At 45.8% G+C, this 24,393-nt stretch overlaps 1 protein-coding gene across 10 annotated transcripts in view; it reads left to right on the top strand.

Moving 5' to 3' along the window:
* AAK1 (AP2 associated kinase 1) overlaps window positions 1-24,393 on the top strand; it is a 498,991-nt gene that overhangs the window by 234,527 nt on the left and 240,071 nt on the right. For all 10 annotated transcript variants that reach the window (XM_069618901.1, XM_069618899.1, XM_069618897.1 and 7 more), the window contains exons 15-16: window positions 12,830-12,987; window positions 13,845-13,961. In XM_069618901.1, the coding sequence (XP_069475002.1) occupies window positions 12,830-12,987; window positions 13,845-13,961 (275 nt within the window). The remainder of the gene's footprint in view (window positions 1-12,829; window positions 12,988-13,844; window positions 13,962-24,393) is intronic.

Below are 24,393 nucleotides of genomic sequence, written 5' to 3'. Positions count from 1 at the left end.
TAGCATCTCTTTCACTGTGAAGCTCCAGAAATATTAATAAATGATCGCCCATCAACAATTTATTAATTTTCAGCCTTTGTTAAACCAGTTTTACTGTTATCCAAGGTTTTCATCTGTCTTATCAGACACACTTAATTATACAATCCACTGACATTTCTTTGCTTTATATTCCCTTGTGGAACATTATGATTACTTTACTTAACCTACTTTTCCCAACTCCAATTGTAGCAAATATTGAACAATCGCTATTCTAACCGAGTTTTTCGTTGCGTGAAAAAGTTAATTCCATACAGTTACAGAATCACTAATATTAAAAATGTCACAATGTTTATTTAGGTAAAGTTTGCGGTGATGAATTAGCTGGCAACATTTTGTCAGAAGATGCTGTAATGATTCAGATTGTCCTTTTTAATGTGAAAAAATCGGCAAATATCTTCTGTTCTTGAAATGATTTTACGTCAGCTAACAAATGTTTAGTTGGCCATAGATTCAATCTGTAACGTAGAAATGCATGTCGATATTGGGAAAGTTTCAGGGTAGCCAAATCTTTTGTGAGAGAGCAGGTTTGCAATTAAATATTTATACTTCCTACAGATCTCACGCATTTTGATCCAGTCATATATGCAGATCTTTTTTTTGGCTTTCGTAGGGTTTGTAATTAAGAGGTTCAAGCTAACATCAGCCTCTTTTAAGTACTTAGCAATTTTTGCTTTCCACATTCTCATATATCCATGGTCGCTAGTTTGTACATAAGCAGACATGGCATTTAGTAGGGCATCAGGCTTACTTTCTAGATTACGTTTTCTAAATAAGGCACACTGTTTCCATATCAAAGAACCATAAAGGGAAATGAATCCCAACTCATGCCTAATTTGCGCCATCGGGCAACTATACAGGAAGAGAGAGAATTTTTTTTCCAGAAGCGCCCTTCTGCTCCTAACCAAAATTCCTCAGATTCCCAAAACTTTGTTTCTGCTCCATACAGCAAAATAGGTATTCCCTTCAAACGGTAAAATGAGATGACTGGTGATCTGGAGAACTTGTCTTATTTCATGCCAATAATTTTTGCCTGGGATATAGCTGTAGCCACTTTTGCAGTTAGTTTGGTGATATTGGGTGAATCCTCTGTATGATGATTGAAGATTAAACCCAGGTATTGGTATTCATGAACAACCTGGATATTCAAGTTATCAAATGACCATTTTAAAGAGGACAACCAAGTCTTTCTCTTCCCACAAATCACAATTTGCGTTTTTTCTATATTTATTGTTAGATCAATTGTTTGCATGTAATCCTGTAGCGCCGATAAAAGGTCACAGAGTCCTCACAGAGTTTTCGACATGAGAACCATATCATCGGCGTACAGGAGCCATGGAACAAGAATAGAACCCAAATTAAGGGCATCGGCTGTCACACCCGATAATTTATTACCCACATGTGATATAAAGAAGCTGAACAGGGCTGCGGCAAGTATGCAGCCTTGCTTCAATCCTCTTATGGTTGGAATTATAGCAGACCTTTCTCCAGCCGTAGTAAGCCTCACTTGGTGTGATGTATTGGAATGCAGCAAACCAATTAAGTACATTATCGACTCAGGGCAGTTTGCTTCCTGCAGTTTCTGCATTAGGATACCTCTAGAGACTGTCAAAGGCTGCTCGTACATCTATAAAAGCCAATATACTTGGTGATGCATTAGTTGTGCATGGGCCTTTATACTATTTATCACAAAAACATTTGTATACGTCCCTTGACAGGGTATACCAGTTTGGAATGGGTCCCTTAGGTTATGCCTATCTAGCCAGATGTTAAAATTTTGCAAAAGTGCAGAGTTCTTTGATTCTATATTCCGAAGCATCAATTCATCATCTCGTTGGTACATCTACGCTTTCCGTCATGTGTTCCAGTTTTTATATTGAGTTTTGATTTTTTTTTGTAAGGCAGATTGTCGCTCGGCCAATGGCAAGAACTTAACATTGCATTTGGCTTTCCGAAAGGCGGATTTCATTACCTGCAGTTCAGTCAAAACAGTGTAAATGTTTGAAAGTTAGCCTCATAGTCATCGATCTAATCAATTATTGTTTCATTTTTCCAATTGCAAGTATGGGCCTACAACTTCGAGCCTGCAATGGGAAAACACAGAACTTGCTCCAGGTGTTGCACATGGAACTGGTAAACTTTGACAGCAAAGTTCAGAGGGTCTTTATTTTGTGGTTCGCATGGGATTGGGTGAAACGATTATGGAATTTGGGGGGGAAGTCTAGAAAGCAAAAAGGGGTTTTCCTTCTCTGCGTGGTCTATCAACATGATTTGCAAGAGGTATAGGGAAAGGGACAGCAGTAGTGCACAGGGTCAGTTGTTCCATCAGGGATACTGATCTCCCTTAAATTCCCCTAGTTTGGCATTTAGTTTCAGGCCTAAAAGGGGAAGCTCCCTCTCTCACGATATCCCTCAGTCCCGCTCCTCCTCTCCGCTTCTCCCCTCTCCTCCCCGCTCCTCTCTCCTCCTCTCTCCCTCTTGGTATAGCTCCCAGCACTGTCTGACCACAAGGGCGTAGTTACTTGCACGCTGGCTGCAGCCCTCTGCTCTGTCACTCAGGGAATATTTCTCTGGCTCCAGCGATTTAGTGCCCTTTCTGCTCTGCAGTGGTTTTCTGGTTCCAAGGATATCCTGCTAAACTTACCCTGCCATGGTTCAGTGGCCACAGGGATATAGCTTCCAGCTCGCTCTGGTGATGGTTCTGCTTCTGCCAAGATTATAGCCAATGGCACACTCTAGCACCCAGCTCACTTTGCACTGTTTCTATGTCCTTCTGGAACACCAAGTATGTAGCGCCCAGCGTGCCCCTGGCAAGGTTTCTGTGATTTCACGGAGGTAGCTCACAGATCCGTATGCAGTGGTTGCGTGGTTTGCTTGGTTACAGGGATATAGTGTCCAGCAAGGTCGAATGGGGTAACAGAATATTCCAGAGCACTGAAAATTGTGGCACTCATTTAAGAAATGTGTTTTTTTTATGACGTGGTGGGTTGGACATAAGGGTACGTTTTGATGTAAACGTGTGGCAGATGGCCCTTTCCAGGCAATCTGGGGCAGTTATATTGCTCACAACTGGATGGGATTTAATGTATGCCTGTTTCACGTACGACAGTGTTTCTTCCTGAAGGCTGGTTCCCACTCAGTAAACGACTCTAGTTTAGAAACATTTATCAAAACAGAATAGTGCTTACAGGAATCATACCAAAATGTCGACTTGATAATTGCGACGGCCGAAAATGCCGACTTTTTTTTTTTTTACCCCTCCTCACACCACATATATATGTGGGGGCGGTATATAATAATATGTGGGGCTGCGGGGGTCTCCACCTGCATATATATGTGGTGTAAAGGGTTACAAAAAATTAGTCGGCATTTTCTGCCGTCGCAACAATGACATAGATCCGTGCTTACTTTCCTTGAGAAAAGTGGTGTATCGGCCACTTGTGCTACCTAAAAATAAGCAAAAACTCCCAAAGAAAGAAAACCGAGGAGTAACAATAAATAGGAAGCAGGCCCATAGAAAGAAGACTGCCGCTGATATAGTTGGACCAGTAGTACACGTAGAGCCACAGAAATATATCTTTTAATGTGCAAACAAATATTGATTACAAATACATTTCTGGTTTACAGTTCAAATGAAACATTTTTTACTTGCTAATAAAAATGCTTGCATTGTGAATGGGAATTGGTGTTTAAATATGGTGTTTAAATATCATTTTACTCCCAACTTTAAAAAATAGGGAGTCAAATATTCCTACTTCAAAATTTCATTATAACGTTTTTACGTTTGAGGGCTCTCTCCCTGAAGAACCTCATTAGCAAAATGCAAGCACGCTGCAACTATGAGATTTGTCAGAACAAGATGCAATATCATTTAAAACTTTACAGGACAGTGTTGTTACTAATCGTTTTTTGAGAAAACCAAGAGTACATGGGGCATTTGGAAGCACGTTTGACGAGAGCGCTCAGTGGATGTGGTTGTAAAGTAGGCTTGCGATTGATGGCTCATTATTTTGCTATTAGTGCTCAATAACCAGTGACCACAGACTCGGTGCAAATTGCCCCCAGTGGCAGTTTCCAATAGCAGTGCACAGCAGCGCCCCGGAGCACGTTGTGCCCATTAAGCTTACGGCCCGGATGATCTCGCATGTTATGGTGCAATGATGCATGGCGGTATTAGCGGGACCAATCAAAAGGGGTGTGTGGCTTTTTGAAGCGTTCGTAGCTGGGCGACCGGAATTGAATCATGGCGTCACCCTCTCGTAGTTATTCGGCTGTAACAAGGAGTTGGATAATGAATGCAACGGGGAGGCCTCGAGGCGAGCTGCAGAAACTTCTTTTAGAGGTTGCGCAAAGTTGCAGATTTCAGTGCATAATTTCCTGTTGCTACTTGTGCATCAACAAACCCAAACCAGAACATAACGGCAATGCTACAATACCAGGAAATTGGAGCTCAGTCTGGGTCATTCCCCGGTCCACAACATTTATCCTCAAATTCCAAAAGACTGCAGATATATGCTTCCTCTGGGGGTAGGGTCTGCAAACTTTGGCTCACCAGATGTGTTGGACTACATTTCCCATCAGCCCTACCCAGCATCGTTAATGGCAAGAGATCATGGGAGTTGCAGTCCAAAACATATGGAGGGCCACAGGTTGCAGACCCCTGCTCTAGGGATCACACATTTCACAGTAATGCACGTTTTCCCTGGATCCACAAAACTGTAGTAATTAATAGGTTTTTTCTTGTGCCTACAATTCACCAGTAATGCATAGATTTTACCCAATGGGTGCTGTTAAGGCTTTTTTGTACTGCTCTCTGTTGAGGGCACTGCAACCGTTAATCATAATGGAGAGGGCTAACGCACCTGACCACAAAGGGAAGCCCAACCTCTCTCTCAAGTTAGATAACGTGGATAGAGCAACAAGACTCAACTCAAAGGTAGGGATATTGGGCGGACAATTAGTCCACAGAGATCTATCTAGAAAATGCTCCACACTGATATACTGAAAAAATGTATACATTTATGTCGCACATACAACTTTTATCAGGCCAAAGTAAGAGTTTTGTGGATAATACACAATATTAAAAATGATCCCAGTCTGTGATGATAACAGTAATGTCTATAAAGGATTCTCTTAACCCCACTCTCTATATGTGGGCCCACTTCCAGAGGTAAACACCTAATATAAAACGGGGTGGGGAGAGTAAGGGAGCCACAAAACACAACAAGCGGGTATGCCTCCTATCGGCTGGCACACAGTGTCCAAAAGAGACAACCCAACCTTAGCACCTAACACATATAGGTAGGCGATGGAATAAAAAGGGAAACAGGCAACCTGTATCAGTGAGGAAAGGATGCTAAAAAAATCCCTGTTGCCTATAACAATACTCCAAATTAATAAGGAACCCCTAGGACGTAATATTAAAATTAATGTACATACAATTTTTTTTTTTTTTAAACTTAGGCGGTTGGGAATAGATTCAAACCAAAGCCGAAGACTTAAAAAAATTATAACATTTTAGAAACTGTTACCATAGCCATACATTTCAAGGACATTCTAGAGAAGGTTCAAAGTTCTGCAGGAAGTAAAGGGAGAAGAGTCAATCGGCCATCCACTTTAGTGGAAAAAAGCCTGCTCTGTCCAACAGGTGCAATTCTAGGATGAGCAATCCCAGGGACGGCAAGAGGAGACCCGGTGCTCAAGAGGTGGATGAACAAACAAAGCGCCCCAAAGCAAGAAGCGGCAGAGCAAAAGTCCACTTACAGGCGTCTGTGGGACATGTGGTAAAGGCTTGCCTCCAAAGAAACTCTACCCTGGACCAGAGCAACTCCTGGGGGTTGTTGCTATTACAATTAATCACTTGCAGCAGGACCCAAAGGAAGGTACTCGCATCATCAGTTTCAGCCAAAACTGCTCCAGCAGCACAAAACAATCTAGTAAGTACAGTGCCACTTTCCACAGCTGTGGTTTCTAGGATTCTGTTCTCAGGCGCTTGCACCCTGAGCCAGCAGCAATTTCAGTGGCCATGGAAAGGGACAAGAGGTCTTCCTGCATCATCAACCTTCATGCTAGGAGTGGAAAACTTCACTAAAATGTGGCAACCCACGAAGACTGCTCCTGTTGTCTTGGTAGACAAAAGATGAAGATAGCTGGGCAGCAAACAATTCCAGGATGGGAACATTGGCTGGAGGCACTTCCGAATGTCCTAAGCTGAAGAACTGGTGGGGTGGTGAAGGCTCACAAAACTTCGGGACACCAGCAACAACCCATAGCCAAGAGATGGTGCTGGTATGAAATGTCAGGATGCGCGGTTAACAGCCCTAACAATGGCTACACCCAGCAGATGTGGGAAGTCAGCAGGAGTCTTCAAGAACCTTATACTGTACTTGCAGCGTTGAAAAACCCTTACCGGGATTTGTCCAAGCCATTCTGCTATCAAAGTAAGAATTTAAATAATTGAGAAGACATGCAAAGAATGGACAAATCGGGTCCCGTGTTATTGGACTTGCAAGTCAATGAACAGACAGAATCCCACCTTGCCCAACCATCCGAGCCAACCCACTCTCTAACTTACCTGCCCATATACCACCACTGTGGTCTGACCCCATCTTAAACGCGTCACTTCCGTTTAACCTTTCCCACCTCTCAGCATAACAATGGGCAACTCTGTCTTATTTTTTTTTCTCTATTTCCAGTTTCTTAAAATGAGTCGCGTGATGCTCTTCTTCGGGGTCAATGGCCTTGGTCTGACAACATCCAGGTTCCACCTCCTGAGGTGAGAGCCATCAAACCACCATCTCCCTATGCACATCCGCTGGGGGCTAATGTAGCATTGTGACGGACCAGCCGGATCCAAAGATTGTGGTGGCGTGTCCTGCATCCAGTGCACTCGTGAGCCTCCCATAGCGCCGTTTCAGCAGTCCTACCATGCATGTCCCATCAGAGACCTTGAGTGCAAGCATTACCCTAAGTCCACAGATGGGGATTGCCCTAACAAATGTCTGCTGAGATATAAAGAAAACTAATAAATACTTGGGCTGATATGATGATAATATTGATTCAGGCATTCTATGTCGGTGGTAATCGTCCATAACAAACAATACTGTACACTCCCAACATCGTCATTTACCCACATGTCAAACTGCATATATCATATGGTGCCGGGAGCGGCCAACCTCAACAGCACTTTCAACATTTTTTGAAGTGAGGGCTTTAAAAATTGGAAAAACAGCCAGAAGAATGGGAAAACTCCTTCAGCGGGTTGGCAGACCTGCTATTCCAAGTTTCAAGAACAAAACGGCAAGAGAAGGAAGCAGTTGAAGGGCAAAGCCTAAATACTCTTTCACAAAGGGGCTGGCCAAAGACCAGCCATGCAAACACTAAAGACGTGGGAAAGAGAGCAGGTGTCCAACCATTTTGGTTGGTCAATGGAACTGCCACTTAGCTAAAGCCACCCCCCACAGGAAGTGAGGGGGAGAGTCCAGGGCCAGTTGGGACGAAGATGGAAGTTGCCGTTGTGGGCTCAGAGAGCTCCTGTGCTCAGAAATCCCATTTTGAGGCCTCCTTGTGGTCGGTCACCCTGAAGCACAAAATGGCCAAGAGCAAAGTTTAATAAAACATTGGTACTCCAATAGCTACCAAATGGTACATTGGACTACCAATGCAGTAAAATGGTTTACACCCCTGATGAAGACAAAACTAAAACATATCTGCCACCAATGTTCTCTGAAAACATGTTCATGGTGGGGGGAAAAGGGAGACCATAAACAGGAGGAATCCCGGTAGACACTGGCCCACTGATAAGTGGGGAGTGTCTACTCTGTCTATACCCGGGGGGTGTGTAGACTCTAAATATATATGTAAGACAGAGCTCAGATCACAAGTTGCACCACAAAAATGGCTAACAATGGTTGAAGACCATCTTAAAATCAAACAATTTAATCAATAATTAACAGTTAAAAAGTTATTAAATCAACACAAACGTCATAGTGAGACACATAAAACATAGGAAATCGTTGATTACAGTCAATGATTGTTATTCACAGAATGGTGTATGTAGACCCAAGACAACTATTATAGTCTACCACTTTATTATTTTTGTCAGATAAAGCAATTTATGTCTCCGTTTGAATCCAGAGAGTTATCTCGACATGTTTCTGTTAAGAAACAATTAGTCAATGAACATTCATCAGGAGAGGTAAATGGGTCACGAAATTCCTAGTATAAACAAACGTGTCCAGTTTTAAAGAAAAGCTGGATTTGTGCAACCTGTGGAGTTAAAAAGAAAAGAACAAAGGGTAAGCTCTGAGTCGTTAGTTTGCTTTGTTATAGTCAGAAAATTGTGAACTAGAGGACCAACAAGGAGAAAGGTACCTTAAATGGTGCTCGTGTGGGCTATCAACTTCAACAATTCAGGTGCAGTAGGCTGGAGGTAGAACCTACTCGGTATCTAATACAGGAAAAGCGCACTTTATAGCTTTTCAAATGAGCAAAAATAGTACTCAACATTACTCAAGTGGTCACAAGATATAGATTCAAAAAGTGGTATAACTGCCGCTATGCTCACCTGTGGGGGAAAGTAACCACTCTTGCAAAAAGGTGGAGTGGACCAGGCTGGGTGTGCACAGCACACGGTGAGACAATGTTTACCGGATGTTAGGCATCAAACATAGCTAACGTGGAATAGGTTAGTCAACCCCTGCAAAGAAAACAGACAATCTTATGTCGGGCGGGTAGCCTTAAAGGCTCAAGCACAGAGATGGCTACACAATTGCACACTTAGGCTTTATGAGCGGGTACCTTACTGATCTCTTTATTTTAGGAAAGCTGAAATCGGAGTGGACCCGTCTGTTTGGTACGAGTTACGCCACTTCTGTTCAGTGTCAGTCCCTGAAATAGTTAAACAGGGCCTCAATAAAGGAATAAATAGGGATTTGCTAAAGTAACCTGTCAGGTAAGTGAGCTAGCAGTCAGATATAATTGCATGTACAGAATATCGCTACACTCTAGTAGACATAAAAATCTATCTAGAATTATGAAAATTGCCTGTCTACCTGAGGCCGTGATGGTCTAAAATCCAACATCTAAGGAGGACTCCAGGGGTGTTCGGAGCGTAGAGGAATAGTATTGGTGCAGCTTGGCTTCCTATTAGGTGGAAGTGTAAGGATCTACAAGTAAAACAAAACGATCCGTCAGTCACCTATATCAAACGGATTAAGTAGTAAAAATAAAATCACTTGAGGTCTATGTACGGCTATTCGTAGCGACTGAGCTTAGCAATTGCTACCTCTTGAAGTGTACAGCTGCAGCATCTGTCACCTGTTCAGCACAAGAATGTGCTCATCTCCTCAACCGTCCGTGTTCTGTCGAGCGCGCTGCTGCTCTCCCGTGTATATAAAAGTTGTCATGGTAAACCAGTACCAAGAACTTCCATAGTTTTTACCCTCCTCTCGGGACTCCATCATGGAGGGCGTGATTCCGCTCCCGAGAGGAGGGTAAACACTACGGAAGGACTTGTTTGGTACTGGGTTACCATGACGCGCGCTCGACAGAACACAGACGGTTGAGGAGATGAGCACATTCTTGTGCTGAACAGGTGACAGATGCTGCAGCTGTACAAACGCTGAGGTAGCATTTGGTAAGCTCAGTCACTACGAATAGCCGTACATAGACCTCAAGTGATTTTTACTACTTAATCCGTTTGATATAGGTGATTGATGGATTGTTTTGTTTCACTTGTAGATCCTTCCACTTCCACCTAATAGGAAGGCAAGCCGCACCAATACTATTCCTCTAGGCTCCAAACCCCCCCTGGAGTCCTCCTTAGATGTTGAATTTTCGAACATCACAGCCTCAGGTAGACAGGCAATTTTCAGATTTTTATGTCGACTAGAGTGTAGCGATATTCTGTACATGCGATTATATCTGCCTGCTAGCTCACTTAGCTGACAGGTTATTTTAGCGAATCCCTATTTATTCCTTCATTGAGGCCCTATTTAACTATTTCAGGGACTGACACTGTGAACAGAAGTGGCATAACTCGTACCGAACAGACTGGTCCACTCCGATTCCAGCTTTCCTAAAATCAAGAGATCAGTAAGGTACCCGCTCATTAAGCCTACATGTGCTATTTTGTAGATAGCTCTGTGCCTGAGCCTTTAGGGCTACCCACCCGACATAAGATTGTCCGTTTTCCTTTCAGGGGTTCACTAACCTATTCCATGTTAGCTATGTTTGATGCCTAACGTCCGGTGAACATTGTCTCACTGTGTGCTGTGCACACCCAGCCTTGTCCACTCCACCTTTCTGCAAGAGTGGTTACTCTAACCCACAAGTGAGCATAGTGGCTGTTATACCACTTTTTGAATCTATATCTTGTGACCACTTGAGTAATGTTGAGTACTATTTTTGCTAATTTGAAAAGCTATAATGTGTACTTTTCCTGTATTAGATACCGAGCAGGTTCTACCTCCAGCCTACTGCAACTGAATTGTTGTAGTTGAAAGCCCCCTCGAGCACCATTTAAGGTACCTTTCTTCTTGTTGGTCCTCTAGTACACAATTTTGTGACTATAACAAAGCAAACTCGCGACTCAGAGCTTAGCCTTTGTTCTTTTCTTTTAACTCCACAGCTTGCACGAATCAAGCTTTTCTTTAAAACTGGACACGTTTGTTTATACTAGGATTTTCATGACTTATTTACCTCTCCTGATGAATGTTCGTTGACTAATTGTTTTTGAACAGAAACAAGTTGAGATAACTTTCTGGATTCCAACAGAGACATAAATTGCTTTATCTGACACAAATAAAGTGGTACACTATGAGCTGTCTCGGGTGTACCTACACCATTCTGTGAATAACAATCATTGACTGTAATCAACGATTTCCTATGTTTTATGTGTCTCATTACGACGTTTGTGCTGGTTTCGATAATTTGTCGATTTAACAACTTTTTAACTTAGTTAATTATTGATTAAAATTGTTTGATTTTAAGATAGTCTTCAACCATTGTTAGCCATTTTTGTGGTGCAACCTGTGATCTGAGCTCTGTCTTACATATATATTTAGGGTTGGGGGAATGGGAGCCTTAGAGGCTCCCCTGGGACTGTGGACCTTAGGGTTGACCCAATATCATATACCTCAAGTAAGGCATAAAGGGTTGGCTAAATTGAATACTGGTTGAAAAATAGCCCCATCCAATGATGAAAATAGGCATAATAGTGAAGTACAATACGAAAGTAAACTCGTTAGGCTTGTTTCAACCAGACTGAATACATATTGGGAATGTAAGTCTCGACCAAGATGCAGCTGCGTTATCCAGATGAAAGGTCTATTTAAAGGCTTTCATTCATGTTGGACAATAAGCAGACGAAAAGAACCCTTGAGAAGGTTCACACATAGAAAGGCTGCGTTAAACAAAAGCTGATGTATGTTAATCCCTAGGAGAGTGATGGCATAAGATCTGAGAAGGGAAGTTGCTATTTGAGATGGATGGTAAGGAACGAACACCTGGAGAGTGAAGTGAAAGAAGTTTCACTAGAAAATTTGACTCTTAACATCATGACAGCAGAATACCAAAGCGGGTTAAAAGTACCTCTTGGATCCCAAAGGAGAGTGAGAAATTGACAGAAAAGGTGCTCCATTGATCATTTTGAATTTGGTCAGTTTGGTTGCAGCGGCTTGTTACAACTCTTACCTAATAAACACCCACTTCTTTGATGAAACGGGTTTGTTGCGGTGTACCTCTAGGTCTAAACTTTATTTTGTTTGTCTTCATCACTGTTTTTTCCAGTGTGCTTATTTTCACTGTCCCATATATAGTTGCAGTGCTTCATGCATGCATTTTAATTGGCCTTCCTTTCTGTGCAATGTGAAAAAGGTAACATATGCCTCAGGCCTGCTGCTACCAAGAGGATACAAAATACCAGTAGTAAGAAAGCCTGCCTAGGCTCTGAAAATCCAGCAGTTTGTGAACGGTTGGTATAAGGGGTGGAGGGGGGCACCTGGGGCCTCATCTCCTCTCTCTCCTCTAAGTAAGTGAGGAACATTTGTTAACTGCTCACTTTGAAATCAGCCAGGATTTCCTCACCCGCATTCCCACCTTCTCTCCAATGCATCTGTTGTTCTTGTAACATATCAAAGCTTGTGTTCTGTGATTTCAGACTAACTTAATCCCGCCAAACAAAATCCTGTTCCATTGTGATTGCAAACCACACATTTATTTTTCAGGTTTGCTGTCTATTGCATTTTTATACATTTGCACCTATCCGGAAAAGACCTAATTGATTCTTTCTAAGTTGCATGCCATCTTGTGCAGCTCTGTGGTGTTTCAATTTGATTGTGAATCTGTGAGATAACCTCTTCTTGCGCTCTTAACTCTGTTGGCCCTGAACGTACAATGTGATGTACACAGTTGTTCGCCTTCATCACTTCTGATGTTCATTCACAGGCCTTTGATGCCCCCCAAAGATCCGATCAAGCCTATGCAGAAAGGCGTTTGGGAGATGAGTAAAGTTCCAGTTTGTGGAGGTTTCTACTGTAGGAAATTGGGAGACGTTTGCCTCTAAAAAGAAATAAGATATGGCTGATGTAGAATCAGTTTACATGACAGATCATTACTGAATTGCTTGTAGAGATGGAGACTCGTTCAGTTACCAGAAATGTGATTCGAGTCTGCCCCTTCACTTCAGGTCAATCGGAGGCACCAGCTCACAATTTCCACCATTTTTTACGATAAGCTAAGTCTACCTGTAATCCTGGGCATTCAAGTAAGTGGTGTGAATTCTCCCTTTTAGGTCTGCTACAACCACTCCCTCGGGTTCCCCCAGGACCTCCCAGCAGAATGTGTACAACCCTCCAGATGTGTCTGGCTGGAACCCCTTTGATGATGACAACTTCTCCAAGCTGACTGCAGAGGAGCTGCTGAACAAGGATTTTACCAAGCTCGGGGACAGTGAGTTTGTCATGGTGGTTGGGGAAAGGAACAAGCACAGATGGGGGAATTAACAAGACCATGAATCGTGGGACAAGGGGGTGGAATGGCAAAATGTATTAGAGCGGAAGAAAGGGGATTCTAAGTTAATGAAAAGAGTGTTTGCATTAGGGTGGAGGGGCACAAAGATACTGGGCAGAGGGTTCTGATCATGGCAGAAGCTGCACAGTAGTCTTGATAGCTTAAGAGGACTGCAAAAATCTCAAGGTCCAAAATTCCACAGGGTTTTGAGATTTTAATGAAATGCTTTCCTGGACTGTGACTCATGCTGAGAATTGAGGCTTGAGGTGGCTGTCAGTGATTGGGAATAGGGTCCACCTTAGCTATTCTGTTTCCGTGTTTGCCTTCTCTAGGCTCATTCCCCTCCATTGGATTTCTAAATACCTCTAGGATTTCCATAAACTCTGACCTTTGCCAGTAAAGCTTTTCTCACTTTCACCAAATTCTCATTGTTTCTAAGGGCCGCCCTCTAAAGTTCCCCTCCAGATCTACCCTTACAAAAAGGCCTCTCATTGTCCCTTCCAGCTCTCGTCCATTTTCAAAGGCCTCTTTCCCTATTCCTTTTGTTTCGATCAGTCTCGTTTCTGATCCATTCTTTACCCCTCTTTTGCTTGCTGGCTAGCATCTTTGTTCTTCATTTAAAGAGCTTCTCTGATAATGATTAATTTGTCTACCTTCTCATATTCAGCTGCCAGAGCAGTAAAAGGCCTTTAAAGTACGCTTGGTTCTCATCAAATCCACCCCAACTATGAACACCAAGCCAAGTCGGGTCTCAAGAGTTTCCCTGTGCTACAGTAACCAACTGCCTTCTCTTTCAGCCAAACCTCCAGACATGCTTGGCAATTCAACTGAAACTTTGCTCGTTGGTTTTGAAGCATCTCCTGGTGTGCCTCAGGCAGAGAACTTTGGCCCTGCTTTGTTTGCAGTGACGCAAGGTAAGCCTGTGAAAGGGCTGTAAAAGCTTTTTGCTGTTACACTGTGTCCTTGGATGTTGGGGCTGTGCATGCATACAGGGCGAGTGAGTGGATTCTAGCACTAATGCATTTACACCCCTTGAGCTTAATGATGACTCTGCTCCTCCTTAAAATGAGGGGCCTCTACCCTGCTTAACAATCTTCCTTGAAAACTCTTCACTGAATAAGCGTTAGACAGGTGACTGGGTTACCGGGCTACTGTTTATCTTTATACATCGTAGACGTCACAACTTTCAATACTGGTATAGTTTACTTTTCCTTTGACTTTTCCAAGATCAACATTTGCGCAAGTAAGGTGGCTAATAGCCATTCCTGTTACCTTTTGGTCTAAAGGGTCTGAGTGCAGATGGATCATTTCTATGTAACTATTTATTGACTAAATGTTAATGTGAGGGACCTCTGTGATCGCACTTAAAATTGATCAAAAACAGTCCATATACAATACAGCAAGTAGCTTTAATGCAAATGTATTTCTGTTGTGACAAATGTTTATATCATTTCATTGTATGCATCTGGTGTGATCCAGCTTGTATTTCGTGCTGCTAGGCACCTCACCAGGACTTAAGCACTCTGTAAGCAAAATTAACGGGAAAATATTCACATGTATGTATCTTTAATTCAAACACTTATCCATCGCCTCAGAAAAATGTTATTGTGCGTATTTTAAAAGCATCCATCTTGAATTGTCAAAAATAAATACTATACTGACACATTACAACATGGACCTGTATTGAAATAAAGTACTCTCGCATCTGTCCGGTTTTTTTTTTTTGTTGCTTGACTTCATGGATCAAGAAATTAGACCATGCTCTACATTCAACATTCTATGTTTGTAATGCATCATTCATTGTCAGATTAAATGGTCACACAGATAATGTTCTGAATTCCTGTGGACTGATATTAGACCAAAGACTATCTACAGTTTACAGTCTCCTTACTCACGCGATTGATTGCAGTGTCGGTCATCTTGCAATACATTTTATGATCCTCTGATCTTACTCAAAGTGTGTTTATTCTTATATTCACAATGTCACCATTGTTTTTTCTGTATGCACTAATGTTTCAAGTGCGTGTGTGTGTATACATATTTATGTGGTTGTATAACCATACATTTAAGTCTGGGGACTGTAAATATTTAATATGTCATCTAGTGGGGGTTTGGAATATTACATATTGCATACTGCAAAGTAATCGATAGGCAATGACCAAACCATTGTTGTCACACTAGCCCTATCCTACATATATTAGCACACACAATCCTCCTCCAAGTAGACTCCCACTGAGTGTTTTCTGTATGCCATCTGTTAGGTCATGGAGGGGGGGCATGGAGAAAAAAAAGGCTTCGGCAATTGAGAAGGTCTTCAGTACAGACAACAATACACTGCCTCAGGTTTCACTGTAGTGACAGGTAGTACAAAAAGGCTCTGTGATTTGCTTCATGTTATGATCTGGAGACCCGTGTTTGACTCACCATGGAGATGACACCATTTAAATCATGCTTAACTTGTTACCCAAAGTTCTCATGGCTTGACACCCACAAGGTGTGTGACCATTGTTTGTACAGGCACCATGTAGAAGAGACTTCTATTGCTTGCCTAAAATTCAAACCAGCATTGGAAAAGAGAAAAAAAACAACACAAAACAATAAGAGCTGACCCAGCAAACATTATGCCACAAGGGGTCTGCCTAAAAAAGATGGTTTAAGTCATATCCATAATCTTCTCACCACCAAAGCTTTCAGGATTGTCAAATGCTCCAAAGTCGCTGGCCAGAAGAATTATAGAGTTCCGCAAGCCCACCCAAATAGAAAAGGATGAACACAATGTCATGATGGTCCAGCTACAAAACAGGCACTCCTCACCCCAGGTGCCATCCTCTCTACCGAGTAGGTGGATGCATACAATTATTTGCCATTGGATGGGTGGCAATCTTCACACTTCAGTGACTCCTAGTGTATTGAGGTCCTGATTTCCCCATACACTATTTCACCATAGAAATCACACATTCAAAAAAAGAATCTTCAACGCATCCAGTATATCCGAGCAGAAGGTATTCCACATCTGCTAAAGGAGCCCTTGGAGGAAGTACTGTTAATTTGTGAAGACCAAGTAATATATCCCACCTATTTCCTAGATCCAAAAAAGGACAGGACATTGCAACCCAGCCCAGCCAACACTTTTGGCAAACCACAAGAAATCAGGAGGACACTATTACACGTCACACCACTATTGACCATGTAGACTTCAACATTGGAAATGAAAATGTGTACTTTAAAAGGTCCATGCTTCTAAAGCACAGAAGATATCTTAAGTCAAGGTGGGTGCTGGGGGTGGGGTTCAGAGAGACATTCCGTAGTTATGTGCAGGGCTATCCCTTAATTTACGCCAGATTAACGTGACTTGGCAGTAAAGCACGCACACACACGAACTCCTTGCACATTTGTATTCACACTCAATGTTCTCCTTACAGTTATATACTAAAAGTATACATATAATGTATGTTTAATTCTCATGTGCATTAGTTCAAGAGCAACTACCAAGTTAGTAGCACAAAAATATATGTGCACAAAATGTTATTGCAAAGCAGACACTAGGAAAGCTTTATACTAAGCACTGTATTTTGCCATATACCAGGACACTGTTACAACTTCAAATGAGGAAGGGGAACTGGTTAAAAATATATTGGGGTTTAAGGATCTAAATCTCCCCATAGGAAATCAGAATATTGTTTTAGAAGTCCATCCCCTGAGCGAAGGATCAATGACCGAATCTGCTAAGTAAATAAGTAATACGTAATCTGTTACTTGAGAGACTTTAGGAGTATTACAAATATCCTCCCACAGTATTCAGAGAATCACAATAGCAGAGTGTATTATTGTGAATAACCAGGTAAGTTGGTACTTGCACATAAGGGCAGCCACCTATCTGAGAAGTCAGAGGAACCCAACACGAGTCTTGCGTCAGGGGTCCACCGACCAAGATGAGGCACAGAGTGGCTGCAAGTAAGCGCTTACTACCCTGTGGAGATGTATGCAGTGCTTGCAAGTGAGAAAAGGGATTTACAAGCAAGCCACATGTCCCCAAGTGGAAGATCAGCAACTCCAGGTCTTGGGGTACAGTACTCAGACTGTGGCCTGTCTGGCTGGTGTAGTTTTGTTGTTGGCAGTTCTGGTCCCTGCTTGAGGAGTCCTGGTCTCAGAACATTCCTGTAGCTGGATTTCAGGATGCATACAAAGGTGGACCTCTGCTTCGAGTCCCACGCGACACTGGAGAACGGAAGAAGATGCAACTATAAGTGAGCAGACTTAAGGTGACCCAGTAAAGACATGTAGACAACATTGAAGGACAAGGACTCTGTTCCAACAAGCTAACGTGGCCTAGCAGCAAAGAGCAGCAGCACAGCAACAAGCCAAGTTGTCCCATGAGAATACAGCCCATGAGGGAGCAGCACTTACCATTTGCTCTGTGACCAGGCAAAGGTAGAGCCCTCCCGTGCTTCCTGGATGGAACAGACCTGCAAGTCTCACCAGCTGCAGGAAGGGATCAAAGGAGATGGTTGATGGAAATACACTTGTGCCTACAGATTCAAAAGAGGGAGACCTCTAGAGGGGCTTCCCCTGGTGGAGAGAGGCAGAGCGGCATCGTATGACTTGGCTTTGGCAATTGCAGTTGCTTTCCCATCATCCTTCTTGTTCCTCTGCGGTTTGGTTTAAGGTTCCAGAGGTCGACTATCGAATTGTTCCAACTCTCCCCTCCCACCTAGGACGCACACAATTGTGGACTGAGGACTAGCACAGCGCACTTAACAGGAGACCTACGTCATGCACATTGAGTGGTTATCCAGTTCTGGATAATCGGCAAAGATGCAACCATGACATCACTCAGGATGTGGATGTGGATTAGGGGATATGGACCCCCACATATTCCAAACCAGCACCAAGAACACACATTCGAGGGGATTGGGTCCTCTGACGTATTCCATATCTATGACATGTAATCACTACAGCTGTGCTGCTTCGGAAACTTTTTTCTGCATCCTGCGTCGATGACGTCGATGCGCCGTCGTCGAGGGCCTCCTCCGACGTCCGACGTCATCCGATGTGATAAGTAGGACGCACGACGCCCGTAGCCTCAGTTCCGTTTTTTCCGTGAACGTGTTGCTTTGTGATTCTCGGTTAACGCCTCGACTCTTTGGAGTTCTGTTCTTCTCGGTTCTTCGAACCTGTTCGTTTTGTGAAAATCCTTCGTGTGAAGATGTCTTCTACTTTGTCTTCGACCCCGCGTCCGGGTTTCAAGAAGTGCGGGGAGTGTGGGTCCAAGATGTCGGTGACGGACTCGCACGACACCTGCCTCTGGTGCCTCAGGGAGGCCCACGACACGGATGACTGTATCGACTGCCAGTCGCTCACGTCCAAAGCCTTACGCGAACGTAAGAAGAAGTTGTCGGTAGGTCGGGTGTCCAAGCCCAGGAAGTCAAAGTCTGCGGGGCTTTCGACGGATGATTCGAGGGGTGACTCTCCGCATCATCGTCGGAAGTCTCGTGGGTCTCCTTCTAGGAGTCGGTCTCGCCACTCCTCAGCCTCTTCGAGGCGTTCTCGGAAGCGCCGACACCGGTCGTCTTCCAGGTCCTCTTCGGAGGACTCTGCCCGGCACGTCGCTTACCCCACCAGCCGTGCGACGCCGGAGGAATGGGCTTCCTTCGGGAAGAAAATGCTGGCGATTCTTGAATCGCAGGGTACTAAGCCGTCCGCGCCCCCGAGTGGGGTCGGTCGTGAGAGGTCGAGAGACACCGCTCGCAAGAGTGGTCGGCACGAGTCACGGGAGAGGTCCCGTTCGGACAAGGAGACTCGTTCCCGCCGTACCCGTTCCAGGTCCCGGTCCTCGACGCGTTCGAGACCGTGTGCACCTGTGAGGTCTTCGAGGAAGACATCGACGTCTGAGGCGTCGAGGGCGTCGACAGGCTTTCTCGAGGCTCCGGCTCCGAGGGAGTCGTCGAAGCCGTCGACGCTCGGGTCGTCGAGGGACGCGCTCGGGGCTCCGGCCTCGAGGGCTGTGTCGACGCCGCCGATGCTGGAGGCGCTGCGTCTGACGTCGACACCGATTTCCTCGGCGCCGATTCGCTCGACGCCATCGACGCCTTTCGTGTCGGAGGTACCCTGTGGCACGGGAGAACCCCCTAGGAAGGCTCTGGTTAAGAGCAAGCACTCTCGGGTGCCTTCTTTTCGCCACCTGGACTATATTTCAGAGGCGGATGAGGATTCTGATGGCCTGGTTCCTAGTCAGGTTCCAGATGAAATTGTCTCGGGCCATAGTCAGTTTGACGATTTGAGACAGTCACTGCATGATGCCAGTGGACTGAACACCTCTCCGGAGGTGGAGTTTTGTAGGCCTGAGCCTGGCTCTCATGCCGATTGCTCGTACCGGCGCCTTATGGCTAGGGTTTCTGAGTACTTGGGATGGTCTGGTCCCCCAGGGGAGTTTGTGCAGGATGATCTGACGGACATCCTTGATGTTGGTCCCCCAACTGACCCGGTACTGCCGTTCCATATGGCTTTACAGAGAAGGGTGGCGGCGGCTTGGACTGCTCCGGAGAGTCTCCCGGCGGTGGGCAGATCCTTGTCGCGAAAATACCATCCAGCCAGTAGCGACCCCTGCTACTTGACCAGGCACCCCACTCCGGAGAGTTTGGTGGTGCAGGCGGCCACGGCCGGGCAAAGCAGGCGTCGTACCCTACCATCCCTCCTGATAGGGACGACAAACGTTTTGATGGCTGGGCGAAGAAAGTGTTTTCTTCTGGTGGTATGGCGCTTCAGGCGGCCAACTCCATTTGTGCCTTGTCTCGTTTCACACACACTCTGTGGAACTGTGTTGCGTTAGCGGCTGAACATGTTCCCGAAGGGGACGAACGGGATGGTTTCCTTGCTATGGTCCAGGATGGTAAGGATGCCATGTGTGAGTCCGTTCAGTCGGGTTTGGATTTAGCTGAATGCGTCAGTAGGTCCATGGCGGCGAGCACCGTTATACGCAGGTTTGCGTGGTTGCGGAAGTCGGGGTTTGCTCCTGATGTGCAGTCCCGGCTCCTCAACATGCCCTTTGACGGTGAACACCTTTTTGGCAGCAAGGCTGACGAGAGCCTTGAGAGGTTGCAGACCTCAAAAGCTGCAGCAAAGTCGTTGGGCGCTGCAGTTTGCCAATCTCTGCCTTTTCGTCCTAGGGGACAGCAGTGGAGGGGTGGTTCCTTTCGCTATTACTCATCCTTCAGTAAAGCGAGAGGAGCTGGCAGTCAAAGAGGCCAACGTGGGGGTACCAGAGGTGGACGACAGGGTACCCGTGGTGCCAAGGCCGCTCGGGCAGTTGCCTCTTTGCCCTCAGGTAACGCCGCAGCCGCTCCCACTCAGTCATGAGGCCATGTCCCATGGTTCGCCGGTTGGGGGAAGGCTGGCGCAGCATCTTGTAGAGTGGCAAGCCATTACTTCAGATGTGTGGGTTCTGGAGATCATAACCCACGGCTACTGTCTTCCCTTTCGGCACAGGCCTCGCGACAATCCACCGGGGAACCTCTCTTTGCAGAGTACGGATCCGCTCCTTGCGCAGGAAATTCAAGCCCTGCTGGAGAAAGGCGCCATAGAACTGGTGCCTGTAGCGGAGAGGAACAAGGGATGGTATTCCCCTTATTTTTTGATTTCGAAGAAAGACGGGGGATTGAGACCCATCATGGACTTGCGCGGTTTGAACAAACTCCTCAGGAAGGACAAGTTCAAGATGGTTACTCTCTCTCAAGTCCTCCAGGCCCTATAGCTTCAGGACTGGTTGGTGTCACTCGACCTCAAGGATTCTTACTTCCATGTGCCGATCCATCCCAAGCACAAGAAGTACCTGAGGTTCGCGGTTGGCGACTCGCACTTTCAGTTTCGGGTCCTGCCGTTCGGATTGACCTCCGCCCCGAAGGTTTTCACCAAGCTCATGGTGGTGGTGGCAGCGCATCTCAGGCAAGGAGGGATTCACGTCTACCCCTACCTGGACGATTGGTTGATCAGGGGGAGCTCTCCCGAGCAAGTCCTGGATCATCTGTCCGTCACCTGCCGCTCCTTTCACAGGCTGGGCTTCTCCCTCAATTTAAAGAAGTCCCATTTGACGCCAACACAGCGGCTCCAGTACATCGGAGCAGTGCTCGACACTTCCCTGGGGCAGTGTTTTCCTCCCCAGGTGAGGGCTCTTCACATTCAGCAGATGGTGTACAAGTTTCAGCATGCCCAGACGCTCCCAGCGTTCGAGTTCTTGAGGTTGCTCGGCCTCATGGCATCCTGCATTCTTCTGGTGCCAGAGGCTCGCCTGCGGATGAGATCTTTGCAGTGGGCACTCAAGACGCAATGGTCGCAGTCCTCCGGCAGGATGTCGGACCCGGTTCAGGTGCTGCCCTCGGTCGCCCGGGATCTTCTGTGGTGGGCCGTCGAAGGCAACTTGATGAAGGGGGCTCCATTTTGGCTTCCCTGGCCGGAGGTGACGATCGTGACGGATGCATCCCTCACGGGATGGGGAGCTCATGCCAACGGGCTGATGGTCAGCGGTCGTTGGCCTCCGTCGGAGTCCAGACTCCATATCAATCTTTTGGAGCTGAGGGCCATCAGGCTAGCCCTGAAGGCTTTTCTGCCGACTGTGCGACTAAAGAGTGTCCTGATCCTGACGGACAATACAGTGGCCATGCACTACCTCAACAAAAAGGGGGGGCAGGGTCACTTCCTCTGTGCAGGGAGGCGATGCAGCTCGAGTTCTGGGCCATCCAGCAGGAAGTTTCGATCTCGGCAGTTCATCTAGCCGGAGACGAAAACGTGACGGCGGACGCTCTGAGCAGGCAGAGCGCAATCTCTCAAGAGTGGGAGTTGGCTCAGGAGATTCTCCTGGAGATCTTCGCCCTTTGGGTGACCCCTCAAGTGGATCTCTTCGCCTCCAGTGTCAACCGGAAGTGCGAAAGGTTTTGCTCGCGGGAATTTCCTCCAAAAGGAGCCTTAGGAGACGCGTTCGTGGTGGAGTGCTTATTCCCGCTGCTGTACGCGTTTCCTCCAGTCCCCGTCATCCCGCAAGTGCTGCGGAGGTTACGGAAGTTCGGTTCCCGGATGATCCTCATTGCCCCGGCGTGGGCTCGGAGGACATGGTACCCGGACCTTCTCGACTTATCCATCTGCCCTCCACGTCGTCTTCCCTACCGAGATGATCTGCTCTCACGGGAGGGGGGGTCAGGTTCTCCATCCAGAGGTCAGGTCCCTCAACCTTCACGCTTGGCTTCTGAAAGGTTGAGGTATAAGGATTAGGACCTCCCTGAGGACGTGATGGAGGTGTTGCTTTCGGCCCGAAGGCCAGCAACAAAGTCTCTGTACCGTTGCCGTTGGCTTAAGTTCTGCGACTGGTGCAGATTTCAGAATGTGGATCCTTTTGCATGTGACATCCCCATGGTTCTGTCCTTTTTACTTTCTTTGGCCCACAGGGGCTTGCAAGTGGGTACCGTTAAAGGTTACCTGGCGGTGCTGTCCATCTTTAAGCGCTCGTCTGAAGAGTGTTCTTACTTTAAAATCCCTTTGATTTCACAGTTTCTGAAAGGGCTCACTAATGTGTTCCCTCCGTCACCTTTCCTGGTGCCCGGTTGGGATTTAAACCTTGTTCTTAAGTTTCTTATGGGTGCTCCGTTTGAGCCTTTACATTCTTGCCCTTTGAGGCTGTTAACTCTGAAAACTGTGTTTTTAGTTGCGGTTACTTCCGCTCGCAGAGTGAGTGAGTTACAGGCACTTTCAGTTAAGCCACCCTTCACTGTATTTCACAAGGACAGGGTTGTCCTTAGAGTTCGTCCTTCTTTTCTTCCGAAGGTAGTGACGGAATTTCATTTGGCCCAGAAGGTTGTTCTTCCGGCATTCTATCCTCCTCCGCATCCTGGTAAGGAAGAGGAGAGGCTCCATAGGCTTGATCCTAGGAGAGCTTTAAGCTTTTATGTTTCACGCATGTCCCGGGTCAGAGTGGACGATCAACTCTTTATTGGTTACGCTGGAAAGCGTTTGGGGCAAGCTGTGACGAAACGGACTTTGTCTCGCTGGATTATTTTGGCCATCTCGGAGTGCTACCGCTTGGCGGGTAAGGACCCACCGGCTGGCTTGCGGGCCCATTCTACCAGGTGTATGGCTGCGTCTACTGCCCTGCAGAGGGGTGTTCCTATTCGCAACATCTGTGATGCAGCCACCTGGGCTTCAGTACATACATTTGTACGTCACTATTCCCTCGATTCCATCCGAGCACAGGATCTGGCCTTTGGCAAGGCGGTCCTTTGCTCTGCTATTTGATTGGCTATTCTAAATCTTGATTCTAAATTCTTTCCCTCCTCCTTGCTCTGGTACTGCTTTGGGAGTCTGTCATAGATATGGAATACGTCGGAGGACCCAATCCCCTCGAAGAACAAGTTACTTTCTTACCTGGTAACGTTCTTTCGATGGGATGGTCCGACAACGTATTCCATATCGCTCCCGCCCTGCCTTCCCCGCTGCAGAATTTCTTTTGCGATTGCAGCTTACGTTCCGCAAGGCTTTGTGTCTGACTGGCAGTTGACTAGTGTCACACGTTCTGGGGGAAAAAACTACAACTGAGGCTACGGGCGTCGTGCGTCCTACTTATCACATCGGATGACGTCGGACGTCGGAGGAGGCCCTCGACGACGGCGCATCGACGTCATCGACGCAGGACGCAGACGCCGAAAAAAGTTTCCGAAGCAGCACAGCTGTGGTGATTACATGTCATAGATATGGAATACGTCGTCGGACCATCCCATCGAAAGAACGTTACCAGGTAAGAAAGTAACTTGTTCTTCCTTTCCCCACAGCCCACAAAGTGGTGTGGACACATATGGCTCTTCCTAACACTGTGCCAGGCGAAGATGCTACAACAAAGGCAGTGGTTCACAAAAACTGGGTTTAGTCCAAGAGGTTGCCATTTTGGCCACTATACTGAACGAATGGCACCCTAACAGGAAAACCACAAAGGTGCACCATAGTGCGCCTAAAAAAAAATATAAATGTAAGGTTAACACCAACACCAGCCTGTCGGTAACGGTGTGTGGAAAATCAACCCAGGAAAAAAAAAAATCTTGTTAGTCATTAAAAACGAATCAGTACACAATTATGATTGGGGCCTCAAATGATGAGGCTATAAAAGCAGCAAAAAGGAAAACATTCTCCACAGGGACTATTAATTGTCGTCATCACTGTTTTCAGTATGTGCTGGAGTCCTGAGCTGGGGCTTAGCTTAGATGCATGGACCAGGTGTCGACCCGCACAAGATGTATACAATGGAATGATTAACAGGGTTGTCGCATAAGAAATAGATTTGCAGTAAAGATTATTTAATTGACTTCATCA

The sequence above is a fragment of the Ambystoma mexicanum genome, chromosome 10 (assembly GCF_040938575.1).
Source record: "Ambystoma mexicanum isolate Mex_15411 chromosome 10, UKY_AmexF1_1, whole genome shotgun sequence".
NCBI classification, from domain to species: domain Eukaryota; kingdom Metazoa; phylum Chordata; class Amphibia; order Caudata; family Ambystomatidae; genus Ambystoma; species Ambystoma mexicanum.
This window is presented reverse-complemented; position numbering and strand designations above follow the sequence as displayed.